General features: G+C 41.7%; 1 protein-coding gene across 1 annotated transcript; it reads right to left on the bottom strand.

Moving 5' to 3' along the window:
- Nucleotides 1–7,885: 7,885 nt before the first annotated feature.
- Nucleotides 7,886–12,684, bottom strand: ptgs2b (prostaglandin-endoperoxide synthase 2b). The gene is made up of 10 exons (XM_084354167.1): nucleotides 12,565–12,684; nucleotides 12,202–12,318; nucleotides 11,962–12,105; nucleotides 11,695–11,838; nucleotides 11,179–11,360; nucleotides 10,993–11,076; nucleotides 10,654–10,900; nucleotides 9,767–10,053; nucleotides 9,520–9,667; nucleotides 7,886–8,862 (listed from the first exon to the last, which is right to left on the bottom strand). Exons 1-10 carry the CDS (start codon nucleotides 12,623–12,625, stop codon nucleotides 8,450–8,452), a joined length of 1,827 nt encoding a protein of 608 aa, XP_084210293.1. The 5' UTR covers nucleotides 12,626–12,684; the 3' UTR covers nucleotides 7,886–8,449.
- Between the last annotated feature and the right edge of the window lie 251 nt (nucleotides 12,685–12,935).

Genomic DNA, 12,935 nt, shown 5'->3' with positions numbered 1-12,935 from the left:
AACTGGTTCACATCCTACCTCACTGATCGAAGTTTCTTTGTAAGTATGGATACATGTTCCTCAGGAACCCATAAGATAAAGTGTGGGGTTCCCCAAGGGTCAATTTTAGGTCCAACTCTTTTAAATCTTTACATGCTGCCCCTTGGGGACGTCATCAGGAGGCACGGCATCAGCTTCCATAGTTACGCTGATGATACGCAACTGTACATCGCCGTGTCGCCTGATGACACAGGGCCAATTGATGTCCTTTTTAACTGTATTTTAGACATTAAGTCATGGATGGCAGCAAACTTCCTACAGCGCAACCAGGACAAAACAGAGGTTTTAGTCATTGGTCCTGAAGGCCAGAGAGAGAAACTTTTACCAAAGTTACAGGATTTTAAACCCTCAAAATCAGTTAAAAATCTCGGCGTGATTTTTGACTCTGAGCTCACTTTTATTCCACACATCAAAAACATAACAAAGATAGGTTTTTACCATCTTAAGAATATAGCCAGAGTCCGCCCGTTTCTCTCTCAGGCCAGCACGGAGGTGCTGATGCATGCTTTTATCTCTTGTCGTTTAGATTATTGTAATGCCCTGCTCTCTGGTCTTCCCAAAAAGAGCATGCATAACTTACAATTATTACAAAACTCAGCTGCACGAGTGCTGACGAGGACCAGAGGGCGGGAGCATATTACACCTGTTTTAAAATCGCTGCATTGGCTCCCTGTGCGCTTCAGGATTGATTTTAAGGTTCTTCTACTAGTTTTTAAGTGTCTTAACGGTCTTGGTCCTTCTTATCTATCTGCATTACTTTTACCCTATTAACCCTCGCGGACCCTGAGGTCCTCTGGTGCTGGCCTTTTAACGATACCACAAGTTAGAACTAGAACACACGGGGAGGCGGCATTCAGTTATTATGGCCCCCGATTGTGGAACAGCCTCCCAGAGAACCTCAGGGCCGCAGAGAATGTTGATGTTTTTAAAAAGAGGCTCAAGACCCATCTTTTTAATCAGGCTTTTAACTAAACTCATTTAACTCTTTCTAAGTTCTTACATTTTTTATTATTATTTATTACTATCCTTATTTATTTATTATTATTTATTTATTTATTTACATATTTATTAATTATTATTATTATTATTATTATTATTATATTTTTATTTTTAGCTTAGTTTATCCTGTTTTATTACTTTATTGTTTTACTTCAATGTTTTATTTCAATGTTTTAGTCGTTACTTATGGTCTATTTTATACATTCTATTGTTTTATTCCCTCAGTTTTAGCTCCTATACCTTTTATCTTATTTTACTGTTTTAGCCCCTCGATCTTCCAGTGTTTCCTCCTGGGGGCCTACCACACCGGGAGTTGCTTCTGGTCCACCGATGGGGGTGCTGTCCCGTGGATGGCCCTGGCCCGGGTGGCTAGAGAGCTCTACACCTTGGTGTGGAGCCTCCTGTCTGCCTGGGCTCGGGGGGTCTATGTGGTGGCGCCCCTGCAGTCATGGACCATGATTCCTCTCGGTGTGCATGGCCCCCAAAGGTAGCTTCTTCCTCACCTGTGATTTCGGTGCCCAGCCATGTCTCCTTAGCAACAGCTAGTGTATGTGTGTGGGTGTGTGTATGTTTGTGTGTGGGTGTGTATGTCTGTCCATATGTCTGTGTATGTGTGTGAGTGTGTATGTAAATGTGTATCTGTGTGTATGTTTGTGGGGGTGGGAGGTTTGTGGTCTTCATGGTGTTTTGTATTGTTTTGTTCTGTTTTGTTCTGTTTTGTTTTTAACCTCTGTGAGGCACTTTGTGTTACCGTACAGTATGAAAAGTGCCATATAAATAAAGTTGATTGATTGATTGATTGAAATAACTAAAATCTAGAACTATGTGTGGAAAAAAACATTTTATTTAACTGAAATGAACTAGAACTGACTTGAAACAATATCTAAAGCGGACAGGCTGTAAAACTTACATCGGGCACCTTTAAGAAGTAATTCTGATTTTTTGGCTGGTGGCTGGTATTGTTTTCATATGCGAGTTTGTGTGTGTCATCACGGCAAAAAAAGTCTTCCCGGAGACACCTATTGTGGCAAGGAATACCACAGAAGTGTTTTGGAATACTTTGCCAGGTGTTTATTTGTCTTTCTGGCAGTGGCAAAACTTGATAGTGTCACAACCGTGCAGTGATTAATCTTCAAAGTTGTGTAGCTGAGTTGGAAATGACGGAGAGTTTAAAGATGGGTGTGATCTGAGCAAGGGGCACCAGAAGAAGGAAGAGTAGAAAGGAGTAGTAGAAGAAAGGAGTATTAAATAGGGAGAGGGCCACCCCTTGTGAGTTTGTCTGTCTGTCTGTCTGTCAGTGCTATAGTGTCACAACCGAGCAAGGTACAGTCACAAAACTTTACAGGTGTGAAGATGACATCAAAATGACACAGAGTTTGAAGATGGGCGTGGTCCCACCAATGACCTCTGAGTACTCATGGGTCAGACTGTCAACATGTTGATGGGTATGATCCCATCACATGATGCTCTCCAGTATTAAAATGTTTTAGGAGGGGATCCCTTTGTTTCCAGTATGGTCAGAAGGAATGATTCCAGCGACCAATAACCCTTCTGATGTACATATTGACATGTTATTACACATTTTGACATAGACTTGAGAAAATGTGAACCTACTATTTAACATGTACGATTGAGAAATATGAGACTGAGATTAGGTTTCAGGTTTCATAAACTGATTCTGATCAGCACAGAGAGTTGAGTAAGAGGAATTAAGATCACCTCTATCATCTTTGGTGTGTGATGTCATCCACTGCGTCTGCTTCTTCAGGCCATCAAATAGTTTAGAAAATGAAAATGCATAAATGTGGTGTGTCTGATAGATGAGTAAGTGTGTGTCGATGATATGATGTATGACTAAAGGCTCGCGTGATTCCTGACAGTTTAACAGCTGTTATGTGTTTTTATTTTGTTGTTTGATCATCCTGTGATGTAGTGTTGTAGACAGTGAAGGCATCTTCACCTCTGTTCAACCTTAAAAGGCTCTGTATGTAGTTTCTGCCTATAATGTACACGTCAGATGAAGCTTGCGGGAAACAATCAGGTGCCAGGCATTCCTCTTCGCTGAAACTCACCCATACGAACAGAACATGAGGGTCAGACTTGGCAAGAGTGAAGACAAAGAAAGCTAGATTTGCTCTCTCTCTCTCTTTGTTCTTATATTCTTTGTCTTTCTGTCCTTCTTTTCTTGTCTTTTTCTTTCTTTTGATGATATATTTCTGTCTTTTATTTTAATTTTGTTGTCTTCCTTTTGTCTCTTTTCTTTCTCTGCACAGACATCTTATCTTCAGTGTTTACTTACTAAATTCCACTTCCTGATTTAGTGTCAACAAATGAATGGTTTTTAAAAAAACATAAATGCCTCCTTGTTCATCATGTGTAGTAAAAAGGATTCACCTCGACCTAAGTTATCAGTGGTACATTTCCACAATTTACTGTTGGTTGATCAGAATTCTGGTAAAAATGTCACCTGACGTTGCCACAAATGTTATCTTATGCAAGCCGAAAGCAACCAAAGGTAAAGGGCAGACAGATAGACGAAGATGAATCATCAGATGTTCTCTTCCTCTTATTGCACAATGTTTCATTGTGTGCTGATCTCTTGCAATTCCCTGGTTTTCTTCCAGCAGCTTCTTGTATATCCTATGGAATCACCTCAATAACAAAGCTTCTGTTTAATTTCTTGATTCACTGACATTTCCTCCTGCCCCTTACAGGATTTTCTTATTAACCAGAGTCACTGTTATGATGAGCTAAAGAGAGCAAATCTAGCTTTCTTTAATAAACCGACCAATTCACAGAAATACAGTCAGAAAAAAAAAATGTCATATGCTCCAGGCTTTCTATTATGAGTTGAACTATCGCATGTTCATGGAGGTATGAAAAAAAAAGTGATTTGTATGAGTGTGTCAGGAGTCAAGTGAAACATCATTTCGAAAGAACGACACCATCCACAATGACAAATAAATCTTTCCCTGTGGCAGTTGAGTTGCCCGACAGTAGCAAAACACATCATTACAATTGAAAGTCAGCATCATATCAGGATGTCAGTAGATAAGCTCAAAGAAGCTTCCGTCTGCATATGGGTTGATACGAGCTGGGCTAAATTGCAGCCACCATTGTGTGGACTCTAATGATCAGTTTTTCTCAATTGCTTAAGCACATTTACTGAAACACTGAAAGACCAATTACTGCATCATTTTATAGAGGGCAGCAAAACACTTTGTATGTACTGCAAAGGGCCGTCAATTATTCAAAACATTTAACTCATGTAGAGCTGAAATGACTAGATGATTAATCGCTTAGTCCATCAACAGAAAAGTAATTGGCATCGATTATTGTCATTTGCATTTTTTAAAAGTGTTTCCCTGTGGCATTACTATTGGCACACTGCAGCCTGGCTACTGCAGCCTGGCCACCGCAGCCTGGCTACCTAGTTTTTGACCTAGTGAGAGACACAACATGGTCAAATTTGATTTTAAAACCATTACATATGTATTGTTAGCTGTAAAACAATATGTATATGACGTTCAAAACTACAAAGGATAAACACATTATCAACAATCAGTGAGAAATAGTGACATGATCATGTCATAAACATGTCTGGATGTTATACAGTTAATTAAAAAAAAAAGCAGTGTATTCCATTTTGGTTGGAAGTGTGTACAGTGTTTAATGTGTAGTGGCATCTAGCAGTTTTAATTAGTGTATAATCACCTGAAAATAAGAAAAAAAATTAATTACCTTAGAATGAGCCGTTTACTATCTACATAGGGAGCGGGACTCCCTCCATGGAGGTGGCCATGTTGCATCTCCATGTTTCTACAGTAGCCCAGAAAGGACAAACCTGGCACTAGTGAGGGTCTTCCGTGTTCTTAAATTTAGTGGGTGGCTGCCGGAAATTCACCGGTTGGAAGACAAAGAAGAGCAAGTGGCTTCTGTTTTCTAAACAAACAATCTGTATTTAGAGAAGTTTGAAACCACAATCTGATCTGAAGCATGAAAGAAGTAAAAATTCCAAGACGCTAAATGTAATCGGGACAAGTGGCTACATAAAAAAAGAATAAACACTGGAGTTGTTTTTCCAAGATGGAAATCTCTGACGGTAGAGAAATGTTTTCCGAGGTTGCACGCTTTCTGCTGGACAGGAGAGATTAGCGTTAAAGATTACAACCATGGGTGTAATGGTGGCAGAGCGCAGTAGAGCGCTGCTCTAAAACTTTTTTTCCTGTCATTATTGAATGTCCATCAATGTTACAGGAATGCAATGCTAAATTGATGGGGTGCTTTTTTAACTCATTGCATCACTGAGTCAAATGAAGATATTTCTGTTTATACACTAGAATTGCTAGCGACTGCTCTCTTAGTCTATATTTGTTGTCACCTGCTTGTTTAAATCAATGTAAGTGATCAGTGGCCTCCAGTGGGTCAGTGCCAGTGCTTCTCGTGCAGTGGTGGCTGGCGGCAGCTCCCAGTTGACCCCAGTTCCTGCCACCTGCAAGGCGTCACGTAACTCCAGTCTCGGATCACGGCCTCTACACTGGATCTGGTTCCAGAGAGGTTCAGAAGCGGTCAGAGGGAAAACACACACTGAAGTCTCCTGATCTTCTCCCACACCAGGGCCCACGGCCTGCTCATGCTCATTACACCCACACAAAACAAGATGTGCTCCCCTGCTCTATCTCATAGACCAGGACCTGAGCATGCCACACATTGATGCACAATGGAATAATAACACTCGCCCTCAGGCAACTGACATTGAGGAAAACAAATAATGTGCACACACAATTAGGTCATTTTCATGCCACGGTGGGCCACGTCTCTGACGGGGAATCGTACGCCTGGTTCAGGACAAAGATTATGAGATGGAGGAAGAACCGTCAATCAGGTTCAGTTGAGATGACAACTGATGCACATGACTTAATTAATGTAATGTCCCCGCTTCTGTCTGTGGTTTTGTGTTTAAAACTCGAGTCGTCCCGCGTGAGAGGAGAGAGTAAATGTGCTCTCTGTATCAGTTGTGAGAAATGTGTGAATGGATGGGAAAATGTAGCTTGTCATTGTCTGTGATTAGAAGGGATGACACCCTGTGGTCTGACTAACCACTCTGTGCCGCCGGTCACGTCAACATTCTTCCACCATGTTTGTATTGGAGCGGGTATCCTAGAAAAATAACTTGCCTCCACTGTAGCGCTGCCAGCCTATACTGCTGACTCAAGGTTTCCTGCAGGCTGTTGGATCGAGCGTTAAGCTTCAGACCTCATATACAGTAAAAAGGCTTTGCACTTTTCCTGGCAATATGTACACCAGCAAGTGGAAAGTTTTAGGGATGTGCAGCCACCTGAATGGTCCTTTCCTCTTCTATACACGCCATGTTGCATGTGTTGTTAGTAATCAAAAATCCACAGAAAGTAATATTAAAACAGAGGCGGTGCACAGAAACTGTTGCTGGTAATTTGTGTTGTTGTAGTACTTAACCACTCTTACTTTGCCCTCAGGAATAAGGGCTGATAAAATCATGTTATCTAATTAAGACATACCCCGAAAGGGAAAAGGAAGGGTTCAGTGAGAAATTGCTGATCTGCCCCTATTCGGTTGATTTATCTGACTACAGCATATCTGTGAACCAGAAGATCATAGCATGCTTTCACTCAGCATGCAAATCTCCTCAGTACAAGAGTCTACATGTTTTATCTGATGTACTGAAACGCAAGAGCCCTTCCACGACACAAAGTGGTTTGTGTGTGTGTGTGTGTGTGTACATTCATAAAAGGCATTTTTATTAATTCTTGTAAAAATGCCATAAAATGGCTCCATACAACTCGTTAAGCGTAATCCAAGTCTCCACAAGACCTGAGATCACAAATTGATTTGGGAAAAGATGCTTAGGCACCCACTTCAGACAGGCTGCGGGTTAAAAAAAAGGTGTAAATGATGTCTTTTCAAATCAATTTGGGATCTTTGGAGTTTTTAAGGTTGTTCTTTTTGATGTTTAAAAACACCCAACTTTCCATCAGCATGAGGCTGAGTAGATAATGACTGAACTTGAATTTTTGGGTGAACTCATCCTTTTAAAAAGGTCGCTGACTCTGCAAGCCTCAGATCTTCTGGCAGGGCACTTCAGAGCCCTGACTGCAAAAGCCCGGCCACCTTTTGTCTCGAGCCGGGTCTCAGGAACAGTCATTAAAGCCCTGGCCCAGGATCTGAGGCTGCGCCATGGCTCATAGGGATGCAGTAACTCAGCAGTGTAGCTGGGAGCTTAACCACGACGTGCTTTAAAGGTGTTAAGTAAATGAGTGGCAACCAGTAAGGAAAGGCTAAGTCTTCTATTATGAAAAATTATAAGCTGAGCAGTTGCGTTTTGTAAGCTGAAGGCGTGGGATCACTGAATATAACGTAGTACAATAATCTAACCAAGATGAAATAAAGCCATGGATGACATAACTAGTCTCATATCACGCCTACATTAAAATATCTGTGGGATGTGGAAGGTTAAGCAAACTGTGATTTCTTAATGGCAGTCTGTTACTGACTTTCAGAGGAGGAACAAGCTGAGGTCAGTCTGCCATCATGGGTTTTTTTTAAATCTATGTTGGATTGCCCAGAACATTTTTACAGAAAACTGACGCTCTTTTTTAAAACTGCATTAATTTTACCAGTTATCCCGCCTGAACTGCCTCACTCACCCAGTACTCGGACTCCATTGTTTCTCAGGTAAGAAAAGCCTGTTTGCTCATGAGGCATCAATCAGTTTGTATAAAGGAACAATCGAAAATGAAAATAAGTGAAGTGAAAATGACAACAACCTCGCAGCTGATTTATGAGAGACGTGCTCCATTTCCTGGAAGCATTTATTAGTGTCGAACTCTGAAGTCAGTTGGCATTCAGAACAAAAACAGTACAATTAAAAACAACAGTGCAGCTTTGACTCAGAATGTCATTTCAAAATACCCGACACAAACACAGATTGAAGGAGTTAAACATCAGTGAAACAATACTGAAACAGGAATGCACTTTATGTTTGTTATATGAGATCAAAAGAGTCAAGATCAGCCACTTAGTTCACTGTGAACATCACTACTACTGCACATTCTGCGACTGATAAACTGTTAGTGAACATACATTTAACCAGCAAGTATAATGTACACTACCAAGTAGCTGAAACTGTAAACTAACTTTCAAGTATTAAGCTGTAGTGACTGAGGTCATTACTGTGACAATAATTTATAAAACAATGAATCTTTCAATAAATAGACACGTCCACAGACTTTTGTTCTTGATTGCCAGACATAAATATACAAAATCACCTATAAAAAATCTACTTTCCAATTTCTCATATAAATAATGGAACATAAATATAAAATAAATAAATAAATAAATACATTTATAATAAAGTTAGAGAAAATAATACAAATTAGAGCTCAGTAGTCCTTTCTTTTAGAATGACTGTTGGGTTGATATCACTGCTGCGTGAGTTGGATGTGCTCGAGTTGATGATCACGGAGCCCGTCTCTTTAACGTCGGGCACGTGAAAGGATGCCACGGGACAGGGTCCCTTCACGTTATTGCAGACGAGCCTCTGCAGGGAGGCAGTGTTGATGATGTCGAAGCCCACGGTGCCTCCGAATGTGCTCGGCTTCCAGTACTCCGGGGAGCAAATGGGGTTTCCCATCAAGCCTTTGAGGGAGAAAGGGGCCCCCATCTCCACCATTGTTTCCCCAAAGATGGCGTTTTCCCTGGGTTTCTCCACCAGCAGACCCGGGTAGAGCTCCATAGCGTCGATGTGTCCATACATCTCCTCCAGCATTGCGGCCATTTCTTTCTCTCCTGAGGAACACAAAGAAGGGGGTGGTTTTAGTTTTGGTCTGGCGTTTCTCTCTCGCTCTCTCAGCAGCTGCAAAGCTTACCGCTAGTCTAAATATGAGCTCAGTGTTTTGACTGATTCAGACCCAGCAAATAAAAGATAAACACAATCTCTCTTCTTGTCTCTACCTCTTCCTTCCTCTTTTCTCTCCAACTTAATATTTTTCTGTCCTCATGCATCACAGTTAGTTTTTAATCAACGTTAAGTCCTCCTTTCTCGTGAACTTTAAATCCTCTCCTCTGAAGCAGGAGGTCTCACTTGTCTGTTTATGTCTTGCCCTCTTGTGATGACAATCTGCTTACACTATCTCAAGACGAAATGTACATCTGGTTCTTAGAGTCGTGCAAATAAATTCCTAACCTTTAAAGCTGCTGGGGAATACAAGTGGGTCCAAACCTTTTCTTTAATAATAAGTCATCTATGACATCAGCTTCGATCTGGGCCTGTTTCTCAGGCTCGCATTAAATTCCTGACAATGCTATTAATAACAGAAAAATAATTAGGACTGAGGTGAGATTTCCTTTCACTTCGTGTTAATAATAACCTGTTTACTAATCTTCTGATGTCAACCTTTCCCCTGCAAGAATTAGGCTTGGTTAGTCATCTTGACTTCGTCTCACCTGTCATGTCTTCAAAGGAGCTGTAGGGCTTCAAGGAGAATCGCTTCCTGTAGGCATTCAGAGACTGGTAGCGCATTTTTCTGCTATTTTCAATGGACTTAATGGCGACGTACATGATAGGTCCTGGGACATTTCGGCCACCGGCAACCTAAATAAATGAATGGAAAGTCAGTAAATCTGCCTTCAAGTGATCAGAGTGTTACGGTCTAAATTGAAATGCTGCCACAACAGCTCAAACTGTTCTTACCCGTCCAGCGATCTGCTTGGAAAACGACTCCACAAGGTTGCTGATGCCGTGCTCAGTCACTACAGATGTGTTGAAGACGAACTCTTTATAACTGTATTCTTTCTCCTCAATGTGGAAAGTATCAGGCATCAGCGGGTGCCAGTGGTACAGGGTGTTGAACTCGGATGAGATGCGGTTCTGGTACTGGAAGCGCTGGTTGAACAGCAGCTCGGGGTCGAACTTGAGCTTGAAGTTGTAGCCGCTCAGGTGCTGCACGTAGTCCTCGATGACAATCTTGATGGTCTCACCTGCAGGACAAATGATTAAGTATTTTAATATAATGTAGTTATACATTGCTTTTTGTTATTTAACTTGGATGTTTCCGGTTCAATGTATGTGTTTGACACTAGAAACCTAAGCCAATCAAGGATCAATATACAACTTTCACAGTGTAATGTGGACATATCATGTGTATGTAGACTAAGAATAACTCTTCAGTGGTTTAGGAGACAGCTTGTGTCTAGCAGTCAACTTTTTCAATCAGTGAGGAGGAGAAGATGTCATTTTAATAGTTTCTAAGTATATATATCAGAAACAAATGATTATTCTGATTGAATCTAATTGTTTGTAAACATGCAGTGAAGCCCTGCAATGAAAAACTAAACATTTCCTCTTCCTCACATCTTTCAACACAGCAGAGCTCTAATCCTCCACTGTGTGCAACGTGCTTGCAAGTAGATGATTACCAAAATAAAAAGTACGACTTCCTCTTTTCTTAACTCCCGTGGTAACTATATGAGCACCATGACAAGTGAATCACATGCCTTTTTTGTTATTATTTCGACTTTCATTTCCCAGCCAAATGTTTTCAAAACTTTTGTGGAGTTGTCAGAGTCTCATCAACTCACCGATCAGAATGAGGCGTGTGGTCTGGAAGAGCCTCTCGTCGTCCCAGTCGGGGTGGACCTCCTTCAACACATCACACACCCGATTGTGTTCCCGTAGCCAGATGGTGGCGTACATCATCAGGCCGGGGACCAGGCCGAACGCCTCGTGGCCCACGGCGAAGCGGTAAGCGTCGGGAACGTGAGGAGGGTAGTGCATTTCAGCGCCAACTTCCTTTACTGTCGGGGGATACATCTCTCCGTCCAGGATCTGCAGAGTTACGCAAGAGAGGAAGCATCTGTTAGACACTTGTGTGGTCTGAAGTGTTCGGCTGTTTAAACTACAGCTGTCTCTTCTCATACCTGGTGTTTAAGCTTGCCGTCCTTGAAGAGTCTGAGCTTGTGTTGCCTGACCAGGCTGTCTCCATAAATGTGGCTGAGGTCAACCTGAAAGCACAAAGATGTTGTATTGTTAATAAATTATTCATTCACAAGTTGTCTCTATTTCTTAACTCAAGTCTGATGTTGTTTGAGATGTGCTGTGCTTACCCCGTGGCCTAGAGCTGCAGTAAAAGCAGGTCCTCTCTTCATATCAGACTTGAAGAATTGGTGGGTGAAATGCTGTGCGAAGAATGCAAACATCAGGTTGGTGCCCTGTGGGTCCGGGATGAACTCTCTTCTCATAAGAAGCTTCTCAGCCAGTATTTTAGCATCGGGTAACTCCTTTTTACCTGGGGGAAAAATCAGCACACAAGATTATAATCCAGAATCAAGACAGTTTCACTTGGATAAAACACATTTAGGTGACTCAACGTTATAATGGAGGTTTGCTTTCATTGTAAATTCCTAAAGCTAAAAAAAAGAAAGAAAAAAAAAAACTGGTTTCGTCTCTTTTAGTTTTAGCTTGCTGGGGCAGGTTTTGCTGTGTTCCATCAGCACATTTGAACTCCCTTAATCTGACAGAGGGGATCATTTCATTGTGATGTAATGGGGCCAAGTCGCACTTGCTCAGTATACAAGAATCTGAGAAAACTGGTTCTCCAGAGGCAGAGAAAGCGTACTCACCTTCTACTCCCATAGGGGTTGGGCAATCCTTGGGCACAGGGGGGAGGGTGCGCGTATAGTAGGAGAGGTTGTAATAGGCTTCATAGCACTTGTAATGATAATCCGCATTGAAAGTTGGAGGACTATCAATCATGTGGGATCGAGCTAGAGAGAAAACATTTAATTATTAGTAAAAACACTCCCACTGGTTCTGTACAAATTATCTGATTTGTTATGAAGCCGTTTCCAAAACATGTTCTCATTTTGCCTGGAGGTAGAAGCACTTACATGTCAACACATATCTCATGATGGCATCCCGGAGAAATGAGATGTTGTTGATGATGTTCCAGAAGCCCTTAAAGTGGGTGAGGATGTAGTGGACAGTGTTGGGCGAAGGCTTCAGGGATATTTTCAGCCAGGTGAGGAACTCAGCTGTAACGGCCAAGAAGGAAATGAGTTACTGAATAACCCACGGCAACAAGTACATCCTGATTTTAGTTTCACCTCATGTGTTTCATTCAGACTTACGTGTTGTGCAGTTTTGTCCACCATATCCTGTCCGCGTGCAGTCACACTCGTAATTATCTGATCCAAGCGCAGTGCATACGCCCCTGTTCTGGCATGGTTCTGAGCAGCATGGGTTACCTGTCACAGGTAGCAACAGGCGGTTATTAGGATTTCACTTCACCCGATACCGACACAAATGTGTTGGAAAAGCCTCAGCATAACAGGATCATACATCTCAGAGCAAATGAAGACATAGTTATAAACTTTTTTTAGTGTCATTATATTCCTAAAAATAGTAAAAAATCCCAAAACGACAGCAGAACTTTAGACATATTAAACACCGCGCTTCTTCTTCTGTCTTCTGTTTAAGCTTTAAAGACTTACCAGCTGCGCAGACGAGAAACCCCAGCGCCGAGAGGAAAACAGCAAATGTGAGCCTGTTCATACTCCAAAGACTTTGTCGGACCTTCCTGTGCTTCCCGTCTCTCTCCGCTCCCTCGTGTGTCGCTCTGAAGCTCAGAGAGAGTTTGAATGTCCAAACCTGCGAACAGAGCACCTTTTTATAGTGCAGAGGCTGACGTCATCACTCCACTGCATACTTATAATGAATAATCAGCCATGATGCTGACTTACAATACTCATACAACTGCACCAAGGTAAACGATTAGTAATCTACCACTGCGAGGAAAAACTTGTGTTTCACAATCCAAACTGGACTTACGATTATGGTTTATGTGAGATCAAGCAGGTGTTCC

The sequence above is a fragment of the Pagrus pagrus genome (assembly GCF_965226575.1).
Source record: "Pagrus pagrus genome assembly, chromosome: 6".
NCBI lineage: Eukaryota > Metazoa > Chordata > Actinopteri > Spariformes > Sparidae > Pagrus > Pagrus pagrus.
This window is presented reverse-complemented; position numbering and strand designations above follow the sequence as displayed.